At 43.1% G+C, this 26156-nt stretch overlaps 1 protein-coding gene across 1 annotated transcript in view; it reads left to right on the forward strand.

The window, feature by feature from the left end:
• Kbtbd12 (kelch repeat and BTB domain containing 12) overlaps positions 1-26156 on the forward strand; it is a 63432-nt gene that overhangs the window by 18032 nt on the left and 19244 nt on the right. The window contains exon 4 of the mRNA XM_038317790.1: positions 15638-15835. Coding sequence (XP_038173718.1) covers positions 15638-15835 — 198 coding nt within the window. The remainder of the gene's footprint in view (positions 1-15637; positions 15836-26156) is intronic.

A 26156-nucleotide genomic window follows, 5' to 3' on the forward strand; every position in this document is an offset into this window, starting at 1 on the left:
AGTGGACTCAGGGCCTTGCAAGCACTCTGTAACTGTGCTCAACCCCAGCTCCCAAAACTTTATTTCTTAAAGGTTCCACAACATCTCAGCAATCATCCAATACTGATGACAAACAGTTAGGGCATGGGCCCTCAGTGGGCACTCCAGATCTAAACTGTACCACTCCTTAATGGGCATGCATCCAATTCTAGAGCCTTTCTTCTAAATCAGCAATTTTCCATCCCAATGTATTTTTTTCTGAGACTCTTATTCCAGGCTTAAACCATTTACAAATAGAAATAGCAAGCTTTAAACTAGTTTCTTTTTTTATCTACCCCCAGAAAACAAGTTTGTCAGAGTCTGCTTTGTAGATGGACTTTTCTGTCCCACCAGCCAGATCCCAAATAACCACATAGAGACTTATTATTAATTATAAATGTTTGGCCAGTAGCTTAGGCTTGTCTCCAGCCAGCTCTTACAACTTAATTAACCCATTTCTATTAATCAATATACCTCCCCGAGGCTTGTTTACTTCATCTATGAACTTCCCATGTTGCTTCTTCTGAGTCTCATGACCCCTCTCAGACTCTGCCCTTCCCCCCAGTATTCTCTCTGCTCCAAAACTCTGGTCTAGCCATTTTTTATTAACAATGTAAGCAATACATCTTCACATTGTACAAAAGGGTTATTTCACAACACTGCTTTCTTTGTTTCTGCTGTTGTCTTTTGTTTTTCAAAACAAGGTTTTTCTGTGTAGCCCTGGCTATCCTGGAACTCACTCTGTAGACCAGGCAGACCTTGAACTCACAGAGATCCATCTGCCTCTGCCTCCCAAATGCTGGGATTACAGGTGTGCGCCACCACTGCCTGGCTAAGACTACTGTTTTTATAATATATTTTTCTTTTAATTTTTATTTTATGTATATGTTAGCTTTGCCTACATGTATGTCTCTGCACCACATGTGTGCATTGCCTGAGAAGGCAAAAAGTAGCATTAGAGCCCCTAGAACTGGAGTTACAGTGAGACACCATGGTGCTGGGAACTGAACTCAGGTCCTCTGGAGGAGAAGCTAGTGCTCTAAACACTGACCATCTCTCCATCCCCCATAAAATCTACTTTTATAATATTCTTTTGCTTCATCTTCGTTGCATTTGCAATTCCGGGTCATTTTTGTTCCTATTATTTTCCCAGGACTATTCAAATAATTTTATGGACAAGGCCTATTTCATGGATACATCAGACTCTTAAGCAGATAAACTGGCTTGAGAGCTTGATTGAGGCCCAGAGTCTGGAAAAAGAAAGATTCTGCATTTTCCAAATACTTGGTGCCAGCCTTTTGGGTACCTAAATCCCATAATATTATTATCAAGAAAAAGATTATTTTAAATTACCATACTTTCATCTGCTTAGTGAAAATTTTCTTCCATGCTAGTCCCTTTACAATAATGTATTGTTTCAGTTCTCAAAATAAGTTCTTAGGGCTAGAGAGATAGCTCAGTGATTAAAAGTACATACTGCTCTTACAGAGGACCCAAGTTGGATTCCTAGAACCCCCTTCAGGCGACTCACAACCTGTAACTCCAGTCCCAGATCTGATAGATACGGCTTCTGTTGTTACTGTACTCATGTGTACATACCCTTACATACATACATACACATAATTTTTAAATAAATTCTTTTCTTTGATTATTTTTATTACACAAATAGTGGAATTAAATCTAGGATTGAAGTCCAAATTTGTTCAAGTTCAAAGTTAAATAATTTTTAAAAAGATGTCATTGCTAGAGTCTGCCTGGGGCATCTCAGTGGATAAGAGTTCTTGCCTACAAGCTTGAGGAATAGAGTTTGATTCCCAGAATTCAAGTACAAGTCAGGCAAGCATGATGGGTCCTGGTAATCTCAATACTCTGTTGATTCTCTGGGCAAGCTGGATAACTAGACTAGAAGGAGTTGGTGAGCTCTGTGTTCAGTGAGGGACCCTGCCTCAATAAACACATAGAAGGCAGTCAAAGGAGACACCCAATATCAACTTTAGGTCTTTACATGCCAATACACACGTGTGAAAACATACATGTATGGACACACACAAAGAGAGAGGGAGAGAGGGAGAGAGAGAGAGAGAGAGAGAGAGAGAGAGAGAGAGAGAGAGAGAGAGATCAGCAAAGGCTGTCTTTACATAGGAATAATGTCCGTGGCTGTTGAATCATGAAACTATTCACCTCCTGAACTAAGATGCCAGAGATAACCAGACCTGGATGGTTCTTTTCCCTTGCACTGCTAGGCAAGTGCCTTTGGTTTTCTCTTCAGCGCTGGGGATGGAACCTAAGGCCCTGCTTCATGCTAGGCAAGTGTCCTGCCATCAAGCCACATCCCAGTCTTCAGTCCTTCCCACTGCTGCTAGTTACTGTTTCAGCATCTTTTGTGGCTGTCACATTGCACATGCAAGCTTCTCTGCATTCTATACAACGTGTACAAGATCGTACTGCAGACAACCGTGTATCTCTACAGACTAACATGAAATTAGCCCATGAGATCATATCTCTTTAGCAGTGTTCCCAAATGTTACAAAACAGCTTCAGGTCTCTGTCACGGCGCTAGTACACAGACACAGTTTACTTTTCCTTTTTTGTGGTTTTTCTGTGTGCTGGGCAGTGGCCTGGACGTCTGACGTCCTGAGGGATGAGTGACGCTGTCGCACCACTGGGCATATATTGCCATGGTTGCTAGGGTTCATAGGGTTCGTGCTTTTCTCCCTTGGCAGCTGGGATAGCACCTTATGATAACCTGAGAGCCGCTCCTAAGGGAGGAGGCTTCCAGGGCCATTCCAGTTCCATTCTTCCCAGTCAAGCACCCTAAGTGCATGGCATCTTCAGTGATAAGTTCTGAAGCAACCAAGGACAGCAGCAATAGGCAATATTGTTTGGGGAATCTCTTGGACTTCCTGACCAACAATTCAAAGGGAGGTTTCCTGTGCTGGGCACTAGGGATTTTGTTAGTCTATGGCTCTGGGGGAGATTGTTATGTAATATGTATTTTTGGGTAAATGTGAAGTAACGTGTTTACCCATGGCTTTTTCAATCATCCTTAGTGTTGTTTATTCCTTCTTGCTTCCTGACCCTGTGCTTTCTTCCCTTCCCCTTCCTTAGTTAAAGCTCTCCCTGCCATTTTTTATTTCCTCCTTCACAGCACCTGTCCTACACCTCCCTCTCTAGAGCTCCCCCACTGCTCATGGTATTGGTCCCTTTTCGCTTGCTCGGTTTGTGTGCTTACTCCAGGTTATCCACCCCTACAGATGAAGAGCTGGAATCCAAAATTAAGAGAAAATATGTTGCATCTGTCTTTCTGGGTCCAGTTCACCTCACTTACCAAGATTGTTTTTCTAATCCTCATTATTAATAAGTCATTTGACTTTGACACTTGAGAGTACATTCTGGCAAGTGCTGAATAAATGTAGTAAGTGATAGTTAAAATTAATTAGTATCGCTTGTAGTAAGAGGTCCAGCGTGCACTAGGGTCCTGATGATGATCAGCCCAGATACTTGTTTGGCCACCTGGGAGGGCATCATTGTGCTGGGGCATTCCTTAGAGAACTTCACCTTCTCTGCCTGCTTCTTGCACCACCCGCTGACCTGTGTGGTGCATACATATTTTTCCATGGGCAGCACTCGAAATACCATGAAGAATATGTTCTTGCTGCAGGCACTGAAGACAAAAGCATTCAACAGTTGGGGTGCTGACTCTTATCCCAACCCTGAAGGTTTAGTTTCAGTTGTAAAAATTCCTGAATTTGGGCCTCAGTTAAATTTGCACTAACTTTTTTAGTTGAGGAAATGTTTGATTTTGAAAAGTGTGTTCTTACAGATACCTTGAATTTAGATGGAGAGCTTTCTGGAATGATGTCGAGCTGATCAGGGGAAGAAGCTTTAGTTTCCCGACCCTCTATAGATTGTCTTCTTCACATCAAAATAGAGTTATAGCTGGCTTCTTTGAGACTCCACTCCATGTGTTTTATCAGCTCTACTGCGCTATGATTGGTGTTTCTGAAAGATGACTTCCTAGGAAGCATAAAATAATCTAAACCAGTGGGTCTCAGCCTTCCTAATGCTGCAACCCTTTAATACAGTTCCTCATGTTGTGTTGACCTCCAACCATAAAATTATTTTTATTGCTACTTCAAAACTGTAATTTTGCTATTGTTATTAATTATAGTATAAACATCTGATATTTTTGATGGTCTTAGGTGACCCCCTGTGAAAGGGTCGTTTGACCCTCAAAGGAGTCACACCCAGAGGTTGAGAGAGAACTGCTCATCTAAATGGTCTGTATGAGCTTTATTTATAAGTAAAGGTATGTCCACTGAACACACAGGTGCTGAAACTGCCACTTTTTCTTTGACTTTCTTCCTGAAGGTTTCCTCATGCCTGGATTTTGGGAACTATTGTGGGGGTGATGGTGCTGTGTGCCAGACAGAGCCACTGAGGCCCACCTGGAAAAGACTGAATGAAGGTGCTGCCTTCGGCTGTATATTTTAAATGCCTTATTTTGAAGTTTAAATTTTTTTTCATTTGCATGTAGAAAGCTCACATTCATAGTTTATTAAGTGCTTAATCTACAATAGACATCTAGAAAATGGGTTAGTATAACCTATTTTTATAGAAAATGTGAGCTCCTTACTTTCAGGTTTTAAATCTCATTTTGTGAACAACAAAGAAGAGAGTGGATTAAATTCAGGCTTGTACCAGTAAAGAGTCTAAAAAATAGGACACTCTCAGCTCCTCCTCATGAAAACTTACTGTATACTGTTATATCCATGGGTCAGTGCATCAATCGATGCTCACCAGAAAAACTTCCTGCAGTAAATGGGAATTAACACAGAGACCTACAACTAAACACTACAGAGTGGGAGACTTTGGAGCACTCAGTCTTTAGTGGGATGTCTTCGTCAAGCCCCACCCTTGGGGCCCAGGGAGCAAGGCAGCAAAGGAAAGAGTGTAAAGAGCCAGAGGAGACAGTTGACTCCAAGGAAAGTCTTCCAGACACAACAGGACAGATGCACATAGGAACTCCAAGACACTGTGGCAGCACACACAAGACCTGCACAGGTTTAAGCCAGATGGAGTCCAAGCACCGAGAGGGGAAAGTAGACAGTTTTCTCCAAAGGAATCTCACTGAGCGTATCAACCACACACTCCAGGGTAGGCCCTAATTTCAGGAGTAGTTGGCCAACACAAAACAAACTCTGTGTTTCTTTGTTTGTAGACTTTTTGCTTAGTTTTGTTTTGGCTTTTTTTTTCTTATTGGTCTTTTGCTTGTTTGTTCTGGCATTTGGTTTTGTGGTTTGTTTGTTTGTTTGTTTGTTTGTTTGTTTTTTGAAAGAACATAAAGTTGGTGGATAAGGAGGTGGGAAGGCTCTAAGAGGAGCTGGAGGGAGAAAACATGATCAAAATATTAATAAAAATATTCTCAAAGAAAAAAAGAAAAGCTAGTTATGAGCTCCTACTAAGATGCCCTGGGGTTCTCTGTTCACAGAAGCACATGGTGGGCCAGGTAAAGAAGCAGGCCCTCTGTGGTTGCTCTTGAAATGAAGGTATATATTCATATATATGTTTTAGCTTTCTATCAAGTATATATTCTGAAAAGTCAAATTGAGTACAGAGTCCACTTTAACTTCAGGGAATGCAGAAGTGAGTAAAGGCCACCTGAAGAAGCCTTTGGCCTGCACAAGACTGTCCCTCCCACTGTGCAGCCCCCACCTTTTCCAGCTGCATCCTGTAAGCCCAGGGTCCTCTCCTGGGCACATGTCCCTCGGAGCCTGTTCCCCTACCCTCTCCTCTCAGTGACTTGGGTGACCCCTTGGTCAGATGAACCGCTGGTTCTCCACAGCACAAGTGGCCCTGCCTCTGCTCATGTCTCTCACTTGGGAAAGACCTTGTCTCATTTACCTCTTTGTCTCTTACCTAAGGGCTGGCTTTATGTGGAAGATACTTGCTAAACATTTCTTTGCCAACTTGAATTTCCCCATATCTATATCCTGTCCTAGTCTTCCTTCATGTAAAGTTCCACTTTTAAAAAGTCAGATTAGAGTGCTTTTGGCAATTCTTTCAAATAGAGGCTTTTCATTTCCTTGTAGAGCGGGAGATGGCCAATATCAAGTCTTCCCACACAGCTAATGCCCCAAACCATCAATGTTGTTCCTCAGGAAGCCATTCTGTGCCTCATTGCCTTGCTGAAAATATAATAGCATTGTCTGAGACTGACTCAGCTTGAATGCCATTAAAGAGCAATGAAGGGAAGAGTTACATAAAAGGTCCACGTTATTACTGTAAACGCATTCCAAAGACCACTTTAGTGGTAAATTATTTTATGAGAGCACCAAGCTTCACTGTAATAAGACTTTGTCTTTTCTTTTGACATTTTTTAAAAATACAAATGAGTTACATAGGCTGTGCTTCAAAATGGTGTGTGCTTGGCAGGTGCCTGCCAGGGTCTGAAAGGAACTGAGAGCCTGATAGTAGGGAGTTGCTGGGCAGGTCTGGAGCGAATGATCATAGGGCTGAACTCTGAGAACACAGATCCTGTGAGACTGTCAGTGTAGGTGGCGTATACTCAGAGTATTTACTAAACCGGTGCTTCCTTAGGCAGCCCTAGGCTGGTTTAGAAGAGACCCGGGTGAGTGCATGACTCTTCTCATAGCTAGCACTATGCACTCCATTATCTGGTCAAAGTGTCCTGACAGGTGATATGGGCACCTGCCTGGCATGCTCTGCTCTTTTTGCAGGTGTCTTTCCTGTTTAAAATGACATTCCTAAAACTCATGCTGAATGGGGGTGAAATTTTGTTCCTGTTGCCAGAGGGTCAAATAGGTTATCCTAGGTGCTTCTTTGTTCTGAGAAAAGTCGTATGAGCTTCAGTGGCCAAAAGGCTCTCAGCTGGGGTGAATGGCTCATCATTGCTTGTACATAGATCATAAACTGTTTCCAGCTAAGCATTAGATCGTGTTAACACTTTTTCTTCAGGCATCCTTAACAGTACTCAGAATACCAGACTTGCATGTGTTCCCCAAACTGCAACTTAGCAGGGCCTATCACTAGTGACCTGAAGGTTCTGTATTTCATTGTGATCGTCCCTCAGGGTATAACTCCAATACTGTGTTGTGAGTGTGCTCTTCCAGAAGACTCTGAGTATCTTAGGAACAAAACACAAAAACCAGACACTGCTTATTGCCTGATGTCTGATACAAATATGAACTGGGCACAGGAAATTTTAGATTGCTTGAAGTTAACTAGAAATTTAAAATGAGTCTGAGGGCTTGAAAGATGGCTCAAGGGCATCTTTCAAGGGCACTTAGCACCCACATCAGTCAGCTCACAAACTGCTTATTACTCTGGATCCAGGGTTTCTGATGCCCTCTTCTGATCTCTGCAGGCACCAGACACACATGTGGTGCACAGACATACATGTAGGCAAAATATTCATACACATAAAGTAAATATATTAAAATAATAAATTCAGAATCCCTTATAGGCAGAGGCTACATATTCATTTTCCAGCTGTTCAGACCCAAATAATCACACAGAAACTATATTAATTATAACACTGCTTGACCAATAGCTTAGGCTTCTTATTAACTAACTCTTACATCTTAAATTAATCCAGTCCTATTATTTTTCTTTTCTTTTTTTTTTTTTTTTTTTTTTTGGTTTTTCGAGACAGGGTTTCCCTGTAGTCTCTAGAGCCTGTCCTGGAGCTAGCTCTTGTAGACCAGGCTGGCCTCGAACTCAGAGATCCGCCTGCCTCTGCCTCCCGAGTGCTGGGATTAAAGGCGTGCGCCACCACCGCCCGGCCCAGTCCTATTATTTTTGTATTTTACCACAAGGCCCATGGTTTACCAGTAAGGTTCTGTGACATCTGTCTCCTTTGGCAGCTACATGACGTCTCTCTGACTTCACCTTCTTTTCTCCTGGATCTCTGCTTTTAATTCCCACCTTGTTCTATTCTACCCTGCCTAGACCCAAGCATCTTTTTTATTCATTAACCAATAAAAGCAACACATATACAGAAGGACTTCCCACACCAATCCCTAAGGGTAGAATACAGGTATTCGTATTTTTAATAGTGTGTGTGTGTGTGTCTGTGATTTGTATACATGTGAACACTCGAGTATGCCACCACACATATGTGGAAGACCACTCTCAGGAGTTCTTGTTTCCACTTTGAGTTGTGGTCTCCTTGTTTCTTCTGCTGCACTGCACCTGTGAGCTTCTAGACATTCTCCTGTCTCTGCCTCCCGCCTCCCTGTAGAAGTCCTGAAGTTACAGATGCAAATCCAACTTCTTACATAGATTCTGAGGCTCAAACTTGGGTCATCTGATATACAAATCCAATACTTTGACCTCTTGAGCCATCCATCTCTCCCACTGTAATCTTTTTTTCTTCAAATTGTTATCTAACAAATTCTCTGAAGTTCTATTTAAGAGAAAGACATCATTCTTGGTACCACAGGAATACAAATGTGTACACCATGCCTTGAAGGACCTCTGCCTTGAGCTGCCCATGCTTCTGAGCTGGGATATAATTGATTGATGGATCTTTGTAGAGGCATTAGTAGGGTTTGGACTATATCCTGAGGAGAAGAACCAACAGTCTTGTTTGCACATGGTCTGCTTCTAAAGCTGTCCAGGTACTGAGCACTGAGTTCTCTGGACTCAGAACTTGCCTCATTCTACAGTCATTCATCAGGGAAAAGGTGACCTGGGAATAGGTGAGGAAAGTGCCATTCATGTGTTCACCTCAATTTCAGTAAAGAAAGAACTGGGGGTTCTGTCCTTGGGAGCTTGCAGGCTAATCTAATAGAAGACAGGGAAAGGGGGAGAGGGAGAGAAGGAGAGGAAGCTGTTGTAGTTTGAGAGACCAGCTCTCAAGGCTACAACCAGGGTTTGAAGACAAGGTCCACAGCGTAGCAAAACTGAACTAAAGGGTTTCTATCTGAGGAGTAAAGACTCACATACACAATTTGAGGGTCATTTTATTATCCTGTAGCTCCAATTCCCTTTCTCTAATTGTCTCTAATTCTCTTTAATTCCAATTCTCTGTTTTGATTCTCCCCTGCTTATTTGTTTACCTAGCTTAAATACATTTTTTACAGGAGGCTTGAGGCAATAAGAAAAAATTACAAGAATTACATCTCACTGGTCATAATGCATACCTTGGGTAAATGATAAGAAGCTGAGCCATTTACCATGGCACCACATAGGCTGGGACATCCCAGACAGTGGCATTGAAAATGTCCCAACCCTCAAAATATATTCTCTTATCCTGTTTCTAATCCCAAAACATAAAAAGGGGGGAATCTTGTAACTTTGGCTGCAAGGCCAAACCATTTTTTGTGGTCCTGGATAATTGTGAAACTTTACTCACAGTAGCTGGACTTGATTAACTGATTAATTGTTATTTGGGACCTAAACAATAAACAGTTAGTTAGCTGAACCTTGAGTTTTATATCATAAACTGAGATTAGAAGTTTATGTAGAGTATTAATTGTGAAGGAATTTAGTAGGGAATGACTGCTGGCCTGTGTTATCAACCAAGTTTAGTTAGAAAAATTGGCATGGTATTTTAGGATACTTTGTGTTAATAACCTTGGTTGGACATCTGTGACCTTGTCCTTGTACATATCTGTAAAGTTTTTAATGTATGATCTGTTTACAAAAACATTCAGTCTAGTTGGAACTTTCTCTGAGGTAAAAATGAGCTGATTGTGTGTAGCTTGTCTTAAACTGGGGAGAAATTGTTGTTTTCTGTGGTCATCTAAGTAAAAGGAAAAAACAGGCTTTTAAGTATCTTATAGTTCTTGCGGGACAATTATGAAGTTATGAAGCATATCCTAGTATATGTTCTATATATCACAATTATACAGCTTAGCAAGAAGTTATCTTCCTGACCATACTTGAATCTATCTGCCCCCCCCCAAGATTGAGTTGCAATCATGAGACCACATATGCATACCATATGAGATTACACATGCAGGTATTTGGAAGACACTATGGCTGATTTTTCACATGTGTAATTACAGACAGGAGCAATAGTTTTCAGGTCCTGCAAGTCTTATCTGAACAAGATTCTCCTCCATCAGAAAATCATTCCTCTGGTGGGTTGACATATGAACACTAGTTGTCAACTGCTGTATATTCTCATGGACTCTGACAGGGAGAGATAGAGAGAAAGTTTTTATAGGAACCTTGATTTCTGTTCAGGGGACAAAGTCCCATTCTGAATGGAGACAGGAATGACTTTTTGGGAGGGTATAGGCAAGTTAGGCCTTAAAGGCACAGGAGCATTTCAAGCTGGGGAGGGGGTGTCAGAGAATGCAGCCTGAGAAAAGATCAGAGAGAAAGGTCTTGACTCTATGGAGAACTGTCAAGCTGCCTCAGCCTAAGGTGCAAGGAAGAAAAGAAAGCCAGGGTTATGAGAAAGACAGGACCTGGATTATCCAGATCCTTGTGCCCCTTTGGAGGAAGGAATAGATATGAAAACAGACACAGTCTACAGAACTGGTGACTAAGAAAGACATGGAGGACAGTGGCACTATTCATCTGGGGCTGTTGCCTCTGACCTTTGTGGTCTGGACTTGTCATCTACTAAACTTGCTCAGAGTTGCTGTCCAGCCTCACCCTGAGCTGTTCTCTCCTTAGGACTCAACAACCCTCAGGCATTTGGAGGACTTGCAGTACACACTGGCACAGTATGGGAAGAGACAAGAAAAGATGAACTCAGGGTCTGAAATGCCCAAGTGTGATTAGAAACACCACCACCCAGTGCTGGGCTGAGATGGACAGCCTAGGGTTGCTCACAATCTACTGAGACAGGACTTGCAACTGCAGCTTATATGGCACCAGCAGCTCCACTCCAGGGCTTTATGCATTCTTACTTTATTTTTCTCGATTGTCTCATTCTAGAACTGTCTATTTCCCTTTCTACATTTGGAAAGCACAAAACAGTTCAAATATGAGAGTTTTTCTCTCCAAAATCAAGCTCTAATGCACGAAACTTTGTCTTTCTGCTGTTCTTTTTATTACCCCGAGAATTTTGGTCTTTGGGATGCAGGGGGAGTGGGTTGTGGTATTCTGCTTGGGTAGCAAGTAAAATGCAAAGCAGATTGTTAACGTTCTTAGCTTGGCGAGAAATGTGTGGGAACCACCAACCCAAGTTCTCTGAACCCAAGGCACACTATTGGTTAGCAATGCTAGCATTATCCAGGATTTGGTAAGAGGAAGTAAGAACTTTTTTTACTGAAAATACTCAAGAGTCCCTGTGTTAGGCTTTAGAAAGTGACAAGATGCTTTTTTTTTAAGGTTTTAGGCTTGAAATCTAGAATTTTAAAATAACTGTGCAGCGGGGGCTAGAGAACTGACAAGTTGCATGAGAATGGAGCAAATTATCAAAAGCTTCCCATTAGTGGGTGGGGGCTGAGGTCCCCTGTGGGCCAGAAAGAAGCCGGGCAGCTCAAGAGATAAGCCATTTTTACTCCAAGAAACTCAAGATTTCTAGAATGTTCTTCCCCACAGTTCTTACAACTCACATGCTATGGCTGGTAAGTGGCTCTGTGTTGCCAGAGAGAGCATCTGATGCCTGATGGGTTTTGGCTTTTTGAGACAGAGTCCTACCCTGTAGCCCTGGCTGGATTGGTAGTCACTAAGTAGTCTGGGTTGTCCTCATACTTATGTAGCCCAGGCGAGGCTCAAACTCATGGTAATCCTCTTGCTCAGTTTCCCAAGTGTGGGATTACAAGCATGCGATTACAAGCATGCACTACCACAGCCTTTGGTTGTCTTAACCTGATACCCTCTACCCAGGTTCAAAAGAAATTTCTAAGAACATTTGACCCTACATCAAGAAACCAGCAATTATACACATAAAAAAATCAACCGAGGATAATCAGAAGATCTCAGCAATTTCAGAAAATACTGGTGTACTTAAAACCCCACAGAACATGACAGAAAATAATCATCATCTGAGCACCAGCTGTGTGTGTGCCATGTTGCTTAGATGCAGTATACAAGAGGAAATCCATAAAGGAAAATTTCCTTGGTGATACCCATGAACGCCCTGAGTTCCTCCTGGTTTTCTCCTTTTCTTGGTCATTATCTAAACAGTTTGATCCTTGCCACACTTTATGAAATTGGCATTATTATTCTTGGTGTACAGGTGAGAGTGATTGAGGCTTAGAAGAATTAAATTAATCAACTGCCCTTGGCTATCAAGTAGTGACACAAGAATGTGAACCAGGATCTGTTTCTAAAGGTACACATGCTTTCACCATGGCAAGTAGATGCCCCCCACCCCACACACAGTCAGTGCCCCACCCCTAAGCCTGGTTTTGCAATGCAAGCAACTTTGGGCGCTTGTCATAAATGTTAATGAAATCCTTCCCCTGCTTTGGATGGAACCCAGAGCAGGATAGAATAAGCCTGCCACCTTGAGGCTGCCCTGTAGGGGAAGGGTATGGGCTGTATTCAGGGCAACTGGATGGCAAGTCCCTGTGCCTTCAGCCTGCTGTCTGCCAGGCTTTCTGTGGGAGGACAAGCTGACTCCCACACACCCCCAGAAATGAAAGAACCTATCATAGCCTAACATCAGAAGAAGGAATCTTTATCTTTGTGGGAATAAAATGAAGAAAGAGTGGCAAGTTGTAATTTTCTTCCCCATCCCACGCCCAAATAATCTAGGTATATATTTTGCATGTGGGGTGCATTTGGGCATGATCTATGAAGGCAATTTCTGTTCACTTGCTCGGTTTTGAGTGAGGGAACATCGTGCTCAGAAATTCTGGCAGCACATAGATTAAAGCCACTGAGCTGACTTATTGACATTCTGCAGCTGCAGATCACACCCTAGGCTTCCTCTCATCAAAAGGCTGTGCTTGTAGAGCCAGTGCTGACTTATTAATAAAGATCAGGCCTTTATTTGATTATTTATCTAATCAAGATTCACCTTCAGTCTAAGCTCATTAAGCTTGCTGCTAATGGAGTGTGCTTGAGGTGAAATTACACTCAGTGACACAGAGACTGAGTTCAAGCTTCACAGCCAGGACAGATACAGAGCACATAGTAAGCTGGGGTCACCCAGGAGTGGGAGGAGGTCACCCAGGGGTGGGACAGAGCATGTTAGCTATCTGTTCACAAAAGAGAATGGACACATTTCACAAGGCTGGTTTTGAATGTAGAAATTAAATGTACTTGGTAGCAGAGCAAAGGTGACAGGCACTCTCATTATCTCCGACAATCAAGAGTGGAGTTAGACTCAAGATGCTGGTGCACTTGGGTGCCACAAACCGGCTCCTGGTGACTTCTCTAGACTGTTTGCTTCACTTACTGTTCTAACATGGTTGCAACACAAACCAACGCCAAAGCATGTCTCCTGCTTCTCATCATCTTTTTACCTTGCAGAGCTCTGTGGCCACAGATAAAGCTGCATGACTTCTTGCCCAATAGTAGGAAGTTCCATTTTTTCCTACCACTTAGAAGTTTCCCGCTACTGCAGTGCCACACTGAAAGTGGGCCAGTCTGTGAACACAGAGCTGTGCCGAGGCCTATATGTCCCCTCCTTCAAACCACAGCAGCTCAGACTTGGCTTCAGAGTGGGCTAAATTATGTATCTAGGCAGATAAGAGAGAAGACAGCTAAGGGCCTCTTGAGCTCATATCCTCCGTCTCTGGGTTCATGCTGCGAGAACTGACCAAGTGACGTCACCAAAGAGGGAGAGACCCCTCCAGTCTTTTATCACCTTCAGAATCTGGGTTAAGACCCATTTATGGAGAAACACACAGCTCTCGTCCCTGAATTCATTGAAACTGTATGGCAGGCCCAGTCATGAGGATGCGACCTTTGCCCTCTGCCAGCTTACAGTACCCAGACCTGGACAGACAGGGAGTACAGTGTGGAAAGAGTGGCAGAGAGAATGTGGGGGCGGAACATGTCTTACTCGTTCATTCATTCCAGGCACATGGCATATCAGGATTTGTTGGAGGTGCTGAAGGTAGGGTCAGAGAACAAGACAAAGAAGCAGGTGATGGTGAAGATGCTGCCTGACTAATTCAGCAAAGGGCAGAGTCGCAGTAGCAGTGAAGAAGAGAGGAGGCTGTGTGACCAACTTCTCAGAACGTGGAGTCTACCATAAAGGCTATGAGTATTTCTTAGTTTTGAGTTTGTGATAAACACTATGCCCCAACAGCACTCATCACCCCACATATCAGTGGCCCTTCCAGGAACATCCTCCCTGAGAGCTGGTGTAGCCATGGCCAACACTTTGCAGTATTTTTATAGCTTACAAATATCGGTAGTGAGTCTAAATAGAACAGCGTAGTGATGAGAACAATTGCAAATACAAGACTGTCCCTTCTTCCAGGGAATCTGCCTCGGTCTTAGGAGCTGCCCTGTAGGTCAGAAAGCATGACCCACACATTTTAAAACCTTTTGTCTTGGGACTCAGGCAGTGTCTTAGTTAACTTTCTATTGCCACAATAAAATAGCACAACCAAGGCATGTTACAGAAGGACAGAAGGGGGGGTTGTTTTTGCTTACCATTCCAGAGAGATAAGAGTCCATTACCATGGAGGGAAAGCTTACAGCTGGGGCAGTAAGCTAAGAGCTTACATCTCAGACTGTGAACAGGAAGCTGAGAGCAAAGCTGAGGAATGGCACAGGTCTTTGAACTCTCAAAGCCCACCCCTAGTGACGTGCCCCGCCATGACATTCTTCCTCCAGCAAGACCACACCTCCTAAATCTCCCCCAACACCAACACCAACCAGGGACCAAGCCTTCTAAACCTCAAGACTCTGGGGAGGGGGGAGGGGTATCTCATTCAATTCACCACAGGAGGAGAGAATAAAAACCAGATGCAAGCAGGCAGATTGATGTTTCTGGTCACAATGAATTGGAAAATCTTACACAATTGGACTTAAAATCCTAATTCTATACATATTATGTCTGCTCCCTGTTTCCATCCCTGAACCTCTGAAGCAGTCCTTGAGATGCCTGCCTTACTTTTTAATCTGTTTACATGTATGGCCCCTTCCACTCTGTTAACTTCTTGTTGCTTTTGAGCTGTCACCTACCATTATCTTGCCAACACTGAGATTTAGTGAGCATCTGCTGAATAAACCATGGTGTCCAGGAAGGGAGAGACCTGGGCATTTCACCTCCCAGTTCTTCTGGTCTTCCTTTAATCTCACACCTGAAATTTACCGAAGAGCCCTTCTTTTCTAATGGAAAAGCATCCATGCAAATGAAGACAAGAGGCCAGTTTGATGAGGCATGGAAAAGATAGTCCTTGATTCTTACATCCGTGAAATCATTGCTAACAACCAATATTCTTACTGGAAAGGGAGTGCTCACTGTGCAAACGACATTGCAGGGTCTACTCTGAATGATTCTTATGTCTAAGTAAAGGGAAATACTGCATTGCAGTGACACATTACAGTGACATTGAGTTTGTCTGTGAAACACATGGAAGACATTGCTGTCACAGAAATTACCTTTGAAATAGGTGGCAAAGAAAAGGCCAGCAAGCCGATGCTGCCAACTGCACTAGGAGGGGAGGATGTCCACTGTAAAGCTTCTGCTCCCAAACACCCCCATTTCTGTGCTTCGTTCTCTTAGGCGGAATTGGCTGTGTGGGCCGAGACAGGGGACAAGTTCGGAAGTGCCTTGATGTTGTGGAGATCTACAACCCTGATGGGGACTTCTGGCGGGAAGGCCCACCTATGCCAAGTCCCCTCCTCTCACTGAGAACTAATTCCACCAACGCGGGTGCAGTGGATGGGAAGCTCTATGTCTGCGGGGGATTTCATGGAGCAGGTACTTGTCTAGCTACGAATATAGCAGGGACCTCTTGGCATGGACCTCTACCTCCATTATGCTACTTGATGGTCAGTGCTTGCTTTCCAGAGTAGTGAGACCCTGGCAAAAATCTGGTTCAAGTTTTTAGTACATCTAGTACATGGCAGCCATTCAGGTCATAGCAGCTGAGTATGAAGGGAAAAGAAATAAAAGAGGAAGGCAAATCCCTGGTAGTGGGGCTAAAAGAAAGATTTCAAAACAGGAGGGACATGGAAGCAGAGGAATGAGCAGAAGTGTTGGGTGTTAGGTTTTTACCTACCAATGCAGAAAACCCTTATATTGCTAGTTACTACCAACTGGAGTATATTGCTTGATCGCTTTTCTGAAATGATGCCTAGTGTATACACACACATACACACACACAAACACACAGACACACACACACAATTTTCAACAACCAAACAAGAAACTTAGAAGATATATAAGTCAAACACAGTAAATGTTTGTTCTTTATTTAACCTTTCATGAAAAGGTGTTTTTCAGATAGTATGGGAAATTTAAAAATAGGCCAGGGTATTAGATGATATTAATGAGTTATTTTAGAGACAATAATATTATTGTATTTTATATAAATTCAAATAAAAAGAATATTCTGAACACTTAGAGATTGCATTTGATTATTTGCAGGTAAAAATGATGCACTATCTAAAATCTGATCTACTACAGCAAATTTTTTATGTTTATTATTTAAGTGTGTATGTGAATGCCACATGTTGACCTCAGAAACCAAAATAAGGTGTCACATCCCTGGGAGCTGGATATATAGGCAGTTGTGAGTTACCAACCTGGGTACCAGGAACCAAACTCAGGTCCTCTGGAAGAGGAGCAAGTGCTGTAAACCACTGAGCCATCTCTGCAGCCCGACAGCAGATTTTCTCAGTAGAAGGAGGAGCTGGAATCCATTCTGCCACACTGATGAACGTGGTCATTATTAAGACTGGATAGGTTTGTGCTGGGCGATGCTGCCTTCACCATTTCACTCTGTGTGCTGGAAAGTCCCCATGACTTTACTTTTTCTTCATTTGTCCTTTAGAGACATTCCCAAAAAGTCTTTAAAGTTTTTATTACATTTTATTTAGTGTGTGGGGGTGCGATGACTTGAGTGTGGCGGTCCAAGAGCAACTTTTGGGAGCTGGTTGTCTCTAAGAGTCCTGGGGATTGAACTCGGGATTGAACTGGGCAGGAAGAGACTTCACCTGCTGCGCCATCTTGCCAATCCCAAAGAGACTGTTTTTTTTTTTAAAGTTAGTATCTCTTACTTCTTGAACATTAGCCTTATTTGAGGTTTTCATCTCTCACAGTAGCAAGAAAGTTGATGGTATAGGAAATCTAAGTGCAGGTCCTGCCTATGTGTCTGGAGCTTTGAAAGATTGCCTGATGAGGGTTCAGGCACTGAGCTCTCCTCAGTTTGGTCTGTGAACTCTATTGGTCACCTGACAGTTGACTTTCTTTTGACCAGAAAAGAAGGGCAGAGAAACAAGAGCTGGCCCAGGTCCTCTGAGAATAGGTGGTCACCAGTATCTAAGGTGCTAGATGGACAGCTTTGCCATATGTCTGGGTCCTACCTTCCCTTGTATGGAGTTGAGAACCTGATGTCCCCTGACTTTTCACAGGTATGATAAACTCATCCTACATGTGGAACTCTCCTTGGTTACATAACAGACTGATGGTGCTTCATGCTGGAGGGAAAGAATCAACCTCAAGAGCTCCCAAAGCCCATTTTCATTCCTTAGTTCTAAGGTGGTAGGTTGCCTGGGGTTGGCTGAATGAATTGTCATTGAGATTTTATGCAAGATAGAACAATCAGATGACCACATGCTCTTGTGACGTGGGGTTGTCACCAGACCTAAAGAGACTGTATTTTCTCTCCTTGAGTGACAATATACAGTTATTTACTTATCTAGGAAACCATAGTCAAGGAATTCCCTCCTCCCCTTCCCCTTAGTAGACAGTAGTAGTGGCCTGAATTCACTATGTTACCCAGGCTAGGCCCCAACTTGTGACAATCCTCATGCGTCAGCCTATCAAGTGTTGCAATGACAGGCATAAGCCACCAGGCCTAACTTCCAGTCTCTTTTAATATTGTCAGTTCTGTAGATGTTTATTGAAATGCACTCTTGAGATCTTCAGCATTTGATTTGTAAGACAGATGCATTAACACACAATGAACAGTGATTTGTTCTTGGTTAAAATAGCAAGTTGAACACCTTTATTTTCTCTCCAAGTCCCCCTAAAGTAATAGCAGAATAAGTGTAGTCTAAGAAGAGAGGAAGGACAAAAGCAGCACAGCATTAGAACTTGGAGCGGACGAGCACATGGTGACCAGACCTGAGTCAGTTTAATCCTAAACTGGAATGACAAGAGAAAGAAGAGCTGGTTGGTACCACAGAGCCCCTCATACCCCACATACCTGTCATCAACAGGTGACTCTGGGTGGAGGAGTAAGAGTGATACTGAAAGCATGAAGGGTACCTGAAAGACAGGAAGCCCCCGTCACCTGTTCCAACCTCATAGAGAGACAGAGCCTTCATCCCAGAAGGATGGAGGTAAGGACGGGCACTGAGGTCAGGGGTCTAATACTAAAGATGGGGATTAAGAGAAAAATCACACTGAGTTGAGATCCCCAGCTTTCTTCTTTCCCTGACATCTAGAATTCTGGCATTTTTGCCCTACAGAAACCATGACTGGGCAAAGCCAAACCTGTCTACCTGTGATGAGACTCACAGAAAAATTTTACGTGATATCCCATGCCCCTATACACATACACACACATATGCATGTGTGTATGTGTATTTACATGTATCTGTATATCTATGTGTAAATATGTATATTGACAAGGTCTCAGTATACAACCCACCCTGGCCTTGAACTTGTGATACTTTTGCATCAGCATTCTAAGTGCTGGAACTTGGCTACCTCATGTCTAAAGATGAGCAAACAGCTAGATCCTTGAGGAAAACATATAAAGCAGCGTAGCCCAGAAGAGCTGAGACTGTGCTAGGAGGAGCTGCAGTCTGAGAGATGAAGTAAATGCTGTGTTGAAGGAACAGAGAATGGATCGTGAAGAGATTTCCAGGAAATTAAGATGTGTAGCAGTAATTGAATCTACACTGGAAATGTGGCAAAGATAGTTGACGAAACTTCCCAGAAAGAAGAGTAAAGAAACAATTGTAAAATCAGAGGAAGAGAAATGAGGTGCAGGAGGCACAGCCTTGGAGTAGCAGAACCTCTGGCAAAGAGAACAGAAAGTGGACAGGAATGTGTCGTTCATAGAGTAGAGAAAGAGAAACTCCAGAACTGAAGTCACTAGACTAGAGGAAGCTACCATATGCCCTGAGAAGCAGGTAAAACCAGACCAAGCCAACGCATATCATTGTGACATTAGAGACAAACTTGGTCTCAAAACGCTCTTAAGAGAGGAAGAGTTTTATCCCGAGCACCTAGACTCAGACTTCTGAACTATGATGTTGGAAGCTAAAAGAAAATGAAACCAATGCATCCGGAATTTATGTGGAAAACCACTTTCCACCTACATACCTAAATGTATACAGAAAAAGGATTAAGCAGTAGAAAGAAAGAGGAAACTCCTGAGAGGATGAGGGAAGACCCCAGGAAAACAACCATTGTACAGTAGACCTGGGGAGCAGCAGTGCAGAACGGAGCTATCCCCGGGCTGTGGGGAAAAGGGCATTGGATCCAACGTGGGCGCTAGGAACTTAACTCTGGTCCCTCTGCAAGAGCAACAGTGTTCCTACCTGCTGAGCCATCTCCTCAGCCCCTAAATCACAATAATTTTAATTTTAGATACTGAGGGCATTGCAGTGAAAGCTAACAACGCTAAAACAACATCAAAGAAGACACCAGGTTTTATTCCTTTAATATTTGGTGTGGCCCAGCCAAGATGACATAAGAACTAAATGTTGAGCTAACCAATATTGTTCCTTTATTGTCCTATAAAAATAAGAAAGTAGAAAATAGGCAGGTATGCTAAAGGTGAGAGACGAAGCTAAGTCCTACATGGGAGTCTAAAAGTTCTCAGTGTCATTGTCTTTATCTGTTTCTGTGGCTACCACAAAATCTCTGAAGTTGGATTCCTATAAGAAAAAGCTTATGAGCTCACAGTTTTGGAGAACAGAAGAAGTTCATATACTCAAGTGACCCCAACTGTTTGACCTCTGGTAAGAGAGAGCTCCTTGGCTGAGTCACTGCATGGGTGGATGGTGTCATAGTGGCAGTATGTGCAGAAGGGAGAGGTCACATGGCAAAACAGGAAGCCCAAGTAACTCAGGAGCTAGTCTCTCTTATTTTTGTTTTATGAGACAAAGTCTGAGTTGGAGAAAGTCACTATGTGAGCCAGGCTGGCCTTGAACTTACAGTGGGCCTCCTGCCTCTGCCTCCTGAGTACTGCAGTTATGGGCATGAGCTACTAGGCTACACTCAACCAATCTGGAGCACTAGTCCTAGGCCCCATGAGAGCTGCACCAACCCTTATAAAGAGAGCAATCCCAGGATCTGCTCATTGTCTACGAAGCCCCACCTCTTAAAAGCCTCCCGCCTCCCAGCCCCACCACTCTGGAGACAAAGTCTCCTCCACACGAATCTTCAGAGAACAAACTCAAAGAGTTTCCAGAGCACACCCGCCTTCATCTGAGAAATCAAGAATGAAGTGTTATAAAATGTTATTTATAGGGCTGGAGTCAGTGCCGGGAGAAGCTGACAAGTGGGAAGAGGAGCAGTGGGTAGGGACAGCTTCTTCAAGGAATTACAGGGGTACAGTCATCTGACCCTTCATATCATGTGACTATGAAGCTGAGAAAACTAGAACAAAGTTAACAATATGCAAATCAAGCGTGAATAAAGAGGAATGGCAGGGGAGCACTAAGGAGTCTGCTGGAGACCAGTCCCTGGGGGCTTGTGGGATTCTCAAGTCTTCTGGGCAGAGACACAGTCTGCCGTTGTTCTGGGCTATTTTTTAAGCATCTTTGTATAGCAGATGGTCTTAGAAGACACATTATCTCCCTCCATAGCAAAGGCCAGACAGGCTTACTGGTTCTTGTGAAAGTTTTACGTTTCCCAAGCCCAGGATTTCTTTCTAGCACTCACAGGTGGTAGCCGGCATTCTTCCGGTCACTCCGTGAGATTGTGAGCTCAGACAGATGGCATTTAAAATGTTGACGTGCAGCAACAGCAACATCAGCAGCAAAGAACATTGTCCTTCCTCTGGGACTCAGGACTCCTCTGTCTTCTTCGGCACCCATGAGTCTGCATCAAACTAGCTTAGAAAAACCCAGAACCTTCTTGGTTTTGACAGAGTCCTAAGTCTCTCCCAGGAGGCTTTCTTCTCCACTTCCAACATAAACTGAGGAAGCCAGCATTGTTTCAAGGCCAGAGCTTTTAAGACCAGTCTCTCACACATTCTTACAAAACATAAATGAGCAGACATTTCTCAACTCATTCTGTTAAGTCAGTGTTACCCAATTTAAAAAAAAAAAAAGGCAAAGTTCAAAACTCAGAAGCTAGGGAGATGGCTCAGTCAGGAAAATGCTCGCCATGTGCCCTGGGGACCTAGGTCTGATCCCTCCGAACCTATGTAAGAGGCCAGGAATACTCCTGTATTTCCAGCACTAGGAAGGATCCCAGGGACTCAGTGCCCAGGCAGTCTAGCTGAATCGGTGAGTTCAGAGAACAATGCTGTCTCACAGAATAAGGTAGGTTGGACTGTAGAGATGGCTCCGGGGTTAAAAAGCATTTACTGTTCTTGTAAAGACGGGAGTGTGGCTCCCAGCAACCACATCAAGCTGCTCACAGCCCTACTCCAGCTCCAGAAGACCTGAGGTCTTCTCTAGCTCCCACAGGCACCCACACTCACACATACAGACAAACATACATACACATAAGTAAAAACAAAGCAAGGAGCTGGAGAAATGGCTCAATAGCTGAGAGCAGAGGCTGCGCCTCCAGAGGACTTGGATTAGATTCCCAGCACCTACATGGCAGTTCATAAGCACCTGCAACTCCACTTCCAGGGGATCTGACACCCTTTTCTGGCCTCCTTGGACACCAGGCACACATGTGATGCACAGAAATATTTGCAGGGAAAATACCCAGACAATTAAATATTTTAAAATACAAAACAAAAATAAATAAGGTGCAGAGTCATTGAGGAAGACACTTGATGTCAGCTCAGGCCTCCGTATATGCACTCATGTGTACATACACCCACACACATGGCACATGTACACATGTAGACACACCAAAGAAATCAAAGATTGCAAATGCAGAACTCCTCAACTGATCCAGCAACCGATCCAGCAACACACAAGAAGAGTTATGGATCAAGACCATGCAGGACTCTCCTAGACACTCAAGGCTGACTAATTCTCTGAAAATTGATCTATATAACACACCTATGACTAGAATAAAAGAAAAAATGGGATGGTCAACTTAAGAGATGATAAATAAAAGACAACAAAATGCAGCTTCCACTCACCGCAAACAGTCGGCACGGTGACTGAACCCTAACACACATCTGTGGGAAGTCCACAGCTGACGTCATACTTGACGGGAAGACAGAAGGCTTTGCTCTGAGAATAATAATACAACATAATGTTCAGCACTGTGCTGGGGACTGCTCAGGGCGATTAGAAAAAGGAAATACGAGCAGCCATATTATAAAGTAATAAAATATGACATTATCTTGTATTTAGAAAATTCCGAGAGGTTTTTTTTAACTTATTGATTCTAAGAAACAAGTTCAGTAAGGTTGCAAGATGCAGAGTTAATGTACAGAAAGATCATATTTGTCTGCCTTTGCAACAAGCAATCCAAATGTTAAAATTAAGAAAACATTACATTTATTGTGCCACCAAAAAAAAAAACCACTTAGGAATAAATTTAACAGAAGGCACAGAACTTGTACATTAAAAAGTACAAAATAGGCCAGGTGGTGGTGGCACACGCCTTTAATCCCAGCACTCGGGAGGCACAGGCAGGTGAATCTCTGAGTTTGAGGCCAGCCTGGTCTACTACGCTAGTTCCAGAACAGGCTCCAAAACTGCAGAGAAACCCTGTCTTGAAAAACCAAAAAAAAAGTACAAAATAATTAACAATAGTAACAATAATAATAGCCCAGAGCTGGAAGGGTGTGGCTCAGATATTAAAAGCACTTGTTGCTCTTGCAGAGGACCCAGATTTGGTTCCCAGCACCCACATGGCAGCTAACAGCTGTCTGTAACTCCTGTACCACAGGACCCAATGCCCTTTTCAGTCTCTGAGAACACTGCACACACATGGTACACAGACATATATACAGGCAAAGCACCCATACATAAAATAAAAATTAATAAAACATTCAAAAAATGTAAATAATAAACCAAATAAGTAGTCAGGTTAATAAGATGTTTTAAATTTTAAATGGAGTTAGTTAGTTTTTTGGGGGGGGGGGTTCCTGTGGGCTTTTTGTTTTGTTTTGGCACTTTTTTGTCTTATTGATTTTTCATTTGTTTTGATTTTAATTTTTGTGATTTTGTGTTTTTAAAGACAAATAGAACATAAAGTTTGGTAGGTAAGGAGGTGGATAGAAGATCTGAAAAAAGTTGGGGGAGGAAAAAACATGCCCAAAATATATTATATGAAAAAAATTTACATGGAAATGCAAGAGACCTTTATAATAAGAGCCAAAATACTCACTTCAAAGCTATGACAGTCCAGACTGTGGGGTTCCAGCAAATTACACTGAACAGCTCAGTGGGAAAGCCCTGAGCATTCAGAAGTGACCCCTTCTATTACAGTCACTTGGTTTGCAACAAAGCTTCTAAGATAGTTTAATTGGGAAAGAATCTTTTGCCACCAAATTGTACAGGAATGATTGGATATACACATGCAAAAGAGTGAAATTGGACCCCTACCTCACACCATGTACAAAGATGAACTCAAAAAGGGGGGAAAAGATGTAAATATCATTGCTAAAGCTACCAAGTCTTGGAAGGAAATGAAGGCATCTTTGTGGCTTTGAATTATACACTGAATAGGCAAGTTGTTCTAAGAGCATTTTTTTAAAAAGACAACTGAGAGAATGAGAAAAATTGCAAATAATATATCTGACAAATAAGAGACATATCTAGACCATATAAAGAAATCTGGTTCAATAGCAAAAGACAGGTCACCAACTTTTAAACAATTATTTCTTCTACTTTTTGAGACTATAATATAATCATATAATTTCCACCTTCCCTTTCTTCTCACCAAACCCTCCCCTATGTCCTTCCTAAATGCATAAATACCCCTCATCAGTCTGTATAATGTTACTTGTATGCATGTTTTCAGGACTGACCATTTGGTATTAGCCAACCAGTTGGTGTGCTCTTCTTTGGGGAAAGCTACCTCTCCCCCTCCCAGCATTCATCAGTTGCCTGGAGTTCTTGGTGTAGGGAGGGAATTGCCAATTTGTTAATTGATGACGAACCTGAATAGATATTTCTCCAATGAATGTAAACCAATGACCAAGTGCTGAACATCACCATCCCCACCAGAGAGGCTGTCACAAAGGGATAGATAGATAGATAGATAGATAGATAGATAGATAGATAGATAGATAGATAGATAGATAGAAACAAGTCTTGACACGTACTGGGGAAGTCAGGATCCTCATACACCACTGGTGAGGGCGTAAGTGCGCAGCTGCTGTGGAACATGGCCAGCACTTCCTTAAAGGGTTAAACTCCAGTGGCCATGTGACCTAGCAGTTCACCCCGAGTGCACACAGAAGGCCCTTCAACTCTGTCTCTCACAGAAGCTCATGTGGTAGAGTCCACACTGCAGTGTTGTGACAGCCCAGAGGTGGAAACAATGCACATGCTTAACAACTGATGGATAGACAGATACAACGTTCTGCAGTCACACAGCAGAATAGCACTGAGCAACAAATGGGTTGCTAATGTGTGCTCTAGCATCGTGAAATCACCCTAAGGGAGAAGACAGTCTCCAAAGATCATCTTGCCTCTAACCCTCTTGCCATAGCCCACTAATAGGAAATGCCCAGGGAAGGCAGAAGTGGGTTTGTGGAGGCCGAGGAGCAAAGGAAGGGAGAAGGGGAAGTGACTGTCACACTCTCTCCCTATGGGTACTTCAGCTCAATTCTTATTTAATGTCAGACCCCAAAGCTGACCACTTAGGAGGAAGAAGAGGATGGTAGTTCTTGCTTTTTCCTTTAAAACAAGCATTAGTACATATAATTCATGTAACATTCACTCCCTAAAGGCAAAAAAAACAGTGGGATGTGGTTTTTAGCATATTCACAAAGTTAGTGTGACCACCTCACCGCCTAATTTCAGAACATCATCAGCTCCCAAATAAACCCTGTGTTTTGCAAAGGACGAGGCAGAAATAACGCGTCCCAGAGATGAAGACTGTGGTGGCAGACGACACCTAGTGGCAGACACCCATTCCAGCTGTAAGAATACCCAAAAGATGACAGTTGTGACCCTAGGAGGGAAAGTGATTCCTTTGCCCACGCTTGGTACCCACGAATACTGCTTTTCAAGGGACCACATGGGCTCGGACTGTGGCATTTTGTGAAAACCTTGAGCTCTTTGAAGACATTGAATTCAGTTCATCAGGGTTTTCTGGTGCTGGACTTATTACAGCACAGGCACTTAGGTGTAACCTGCAGCTACTGCCTCCCTCCAAAATTGCAAGGAAGCTCTGCAGGCATGCTAGGGAGCAGCACCAGCGACATCTCCATTTCGGCCCATCTCTGTCTCCTAGATTTCATCCAGAAGCCTGAGATAGTCTGCTTTCAGCCCACCAGGGCTCAACTCAACCTCAGCTGGCTTCCCAGGAACCCAACATTCCCACCTCAATTTTGTTCCTTCCCCATCCTTCTTCCTTCACTGGGAACTGGAAAGGCTTCCTGATTCCCCTGTCTGCCCAGCAGAACTTTCTTTACACCCCTTTGTCTCCTCTAGTGAAGTCTAGACTAGTCTAGGTGGTGAGATTATGGTGGCTGCAAAGGACAAACCCAAACCAGCAGGGAGAAAACACACTGGGAAGTACTTTGTGGGTTCTTCCACTATCCGATGCAGCGTAAGACCAATGCTGGTGTTGACTGCACTAACATCAGCTTTGAGCACTGTGCATGAATTCATTCATTTATTCTCACGACAGCCTGCGAGGGAGAGATACTGGTATCACCTTTATAGATGCAGAAACTGACACGCAGGAGGTCACACGGATGGCAAATATTGAATTTGGAGTTCAGAGTCACATATGGAGTCTGGCT

This window comes from Arvicola amphibius, chromosome 2, assembly GCF_903992535.2.
Source record: "Arvicola amphibius chromosome 2, mArvAmp1.2, whole genome shotgun sequence".
Taxonomy (NCBI): domain Eukaryota; kingdom Metazoa; phylum Chordata; class Mammalia; order Rodentia; family Cricetidae; genus Arvicola; species Arvicola amphibius.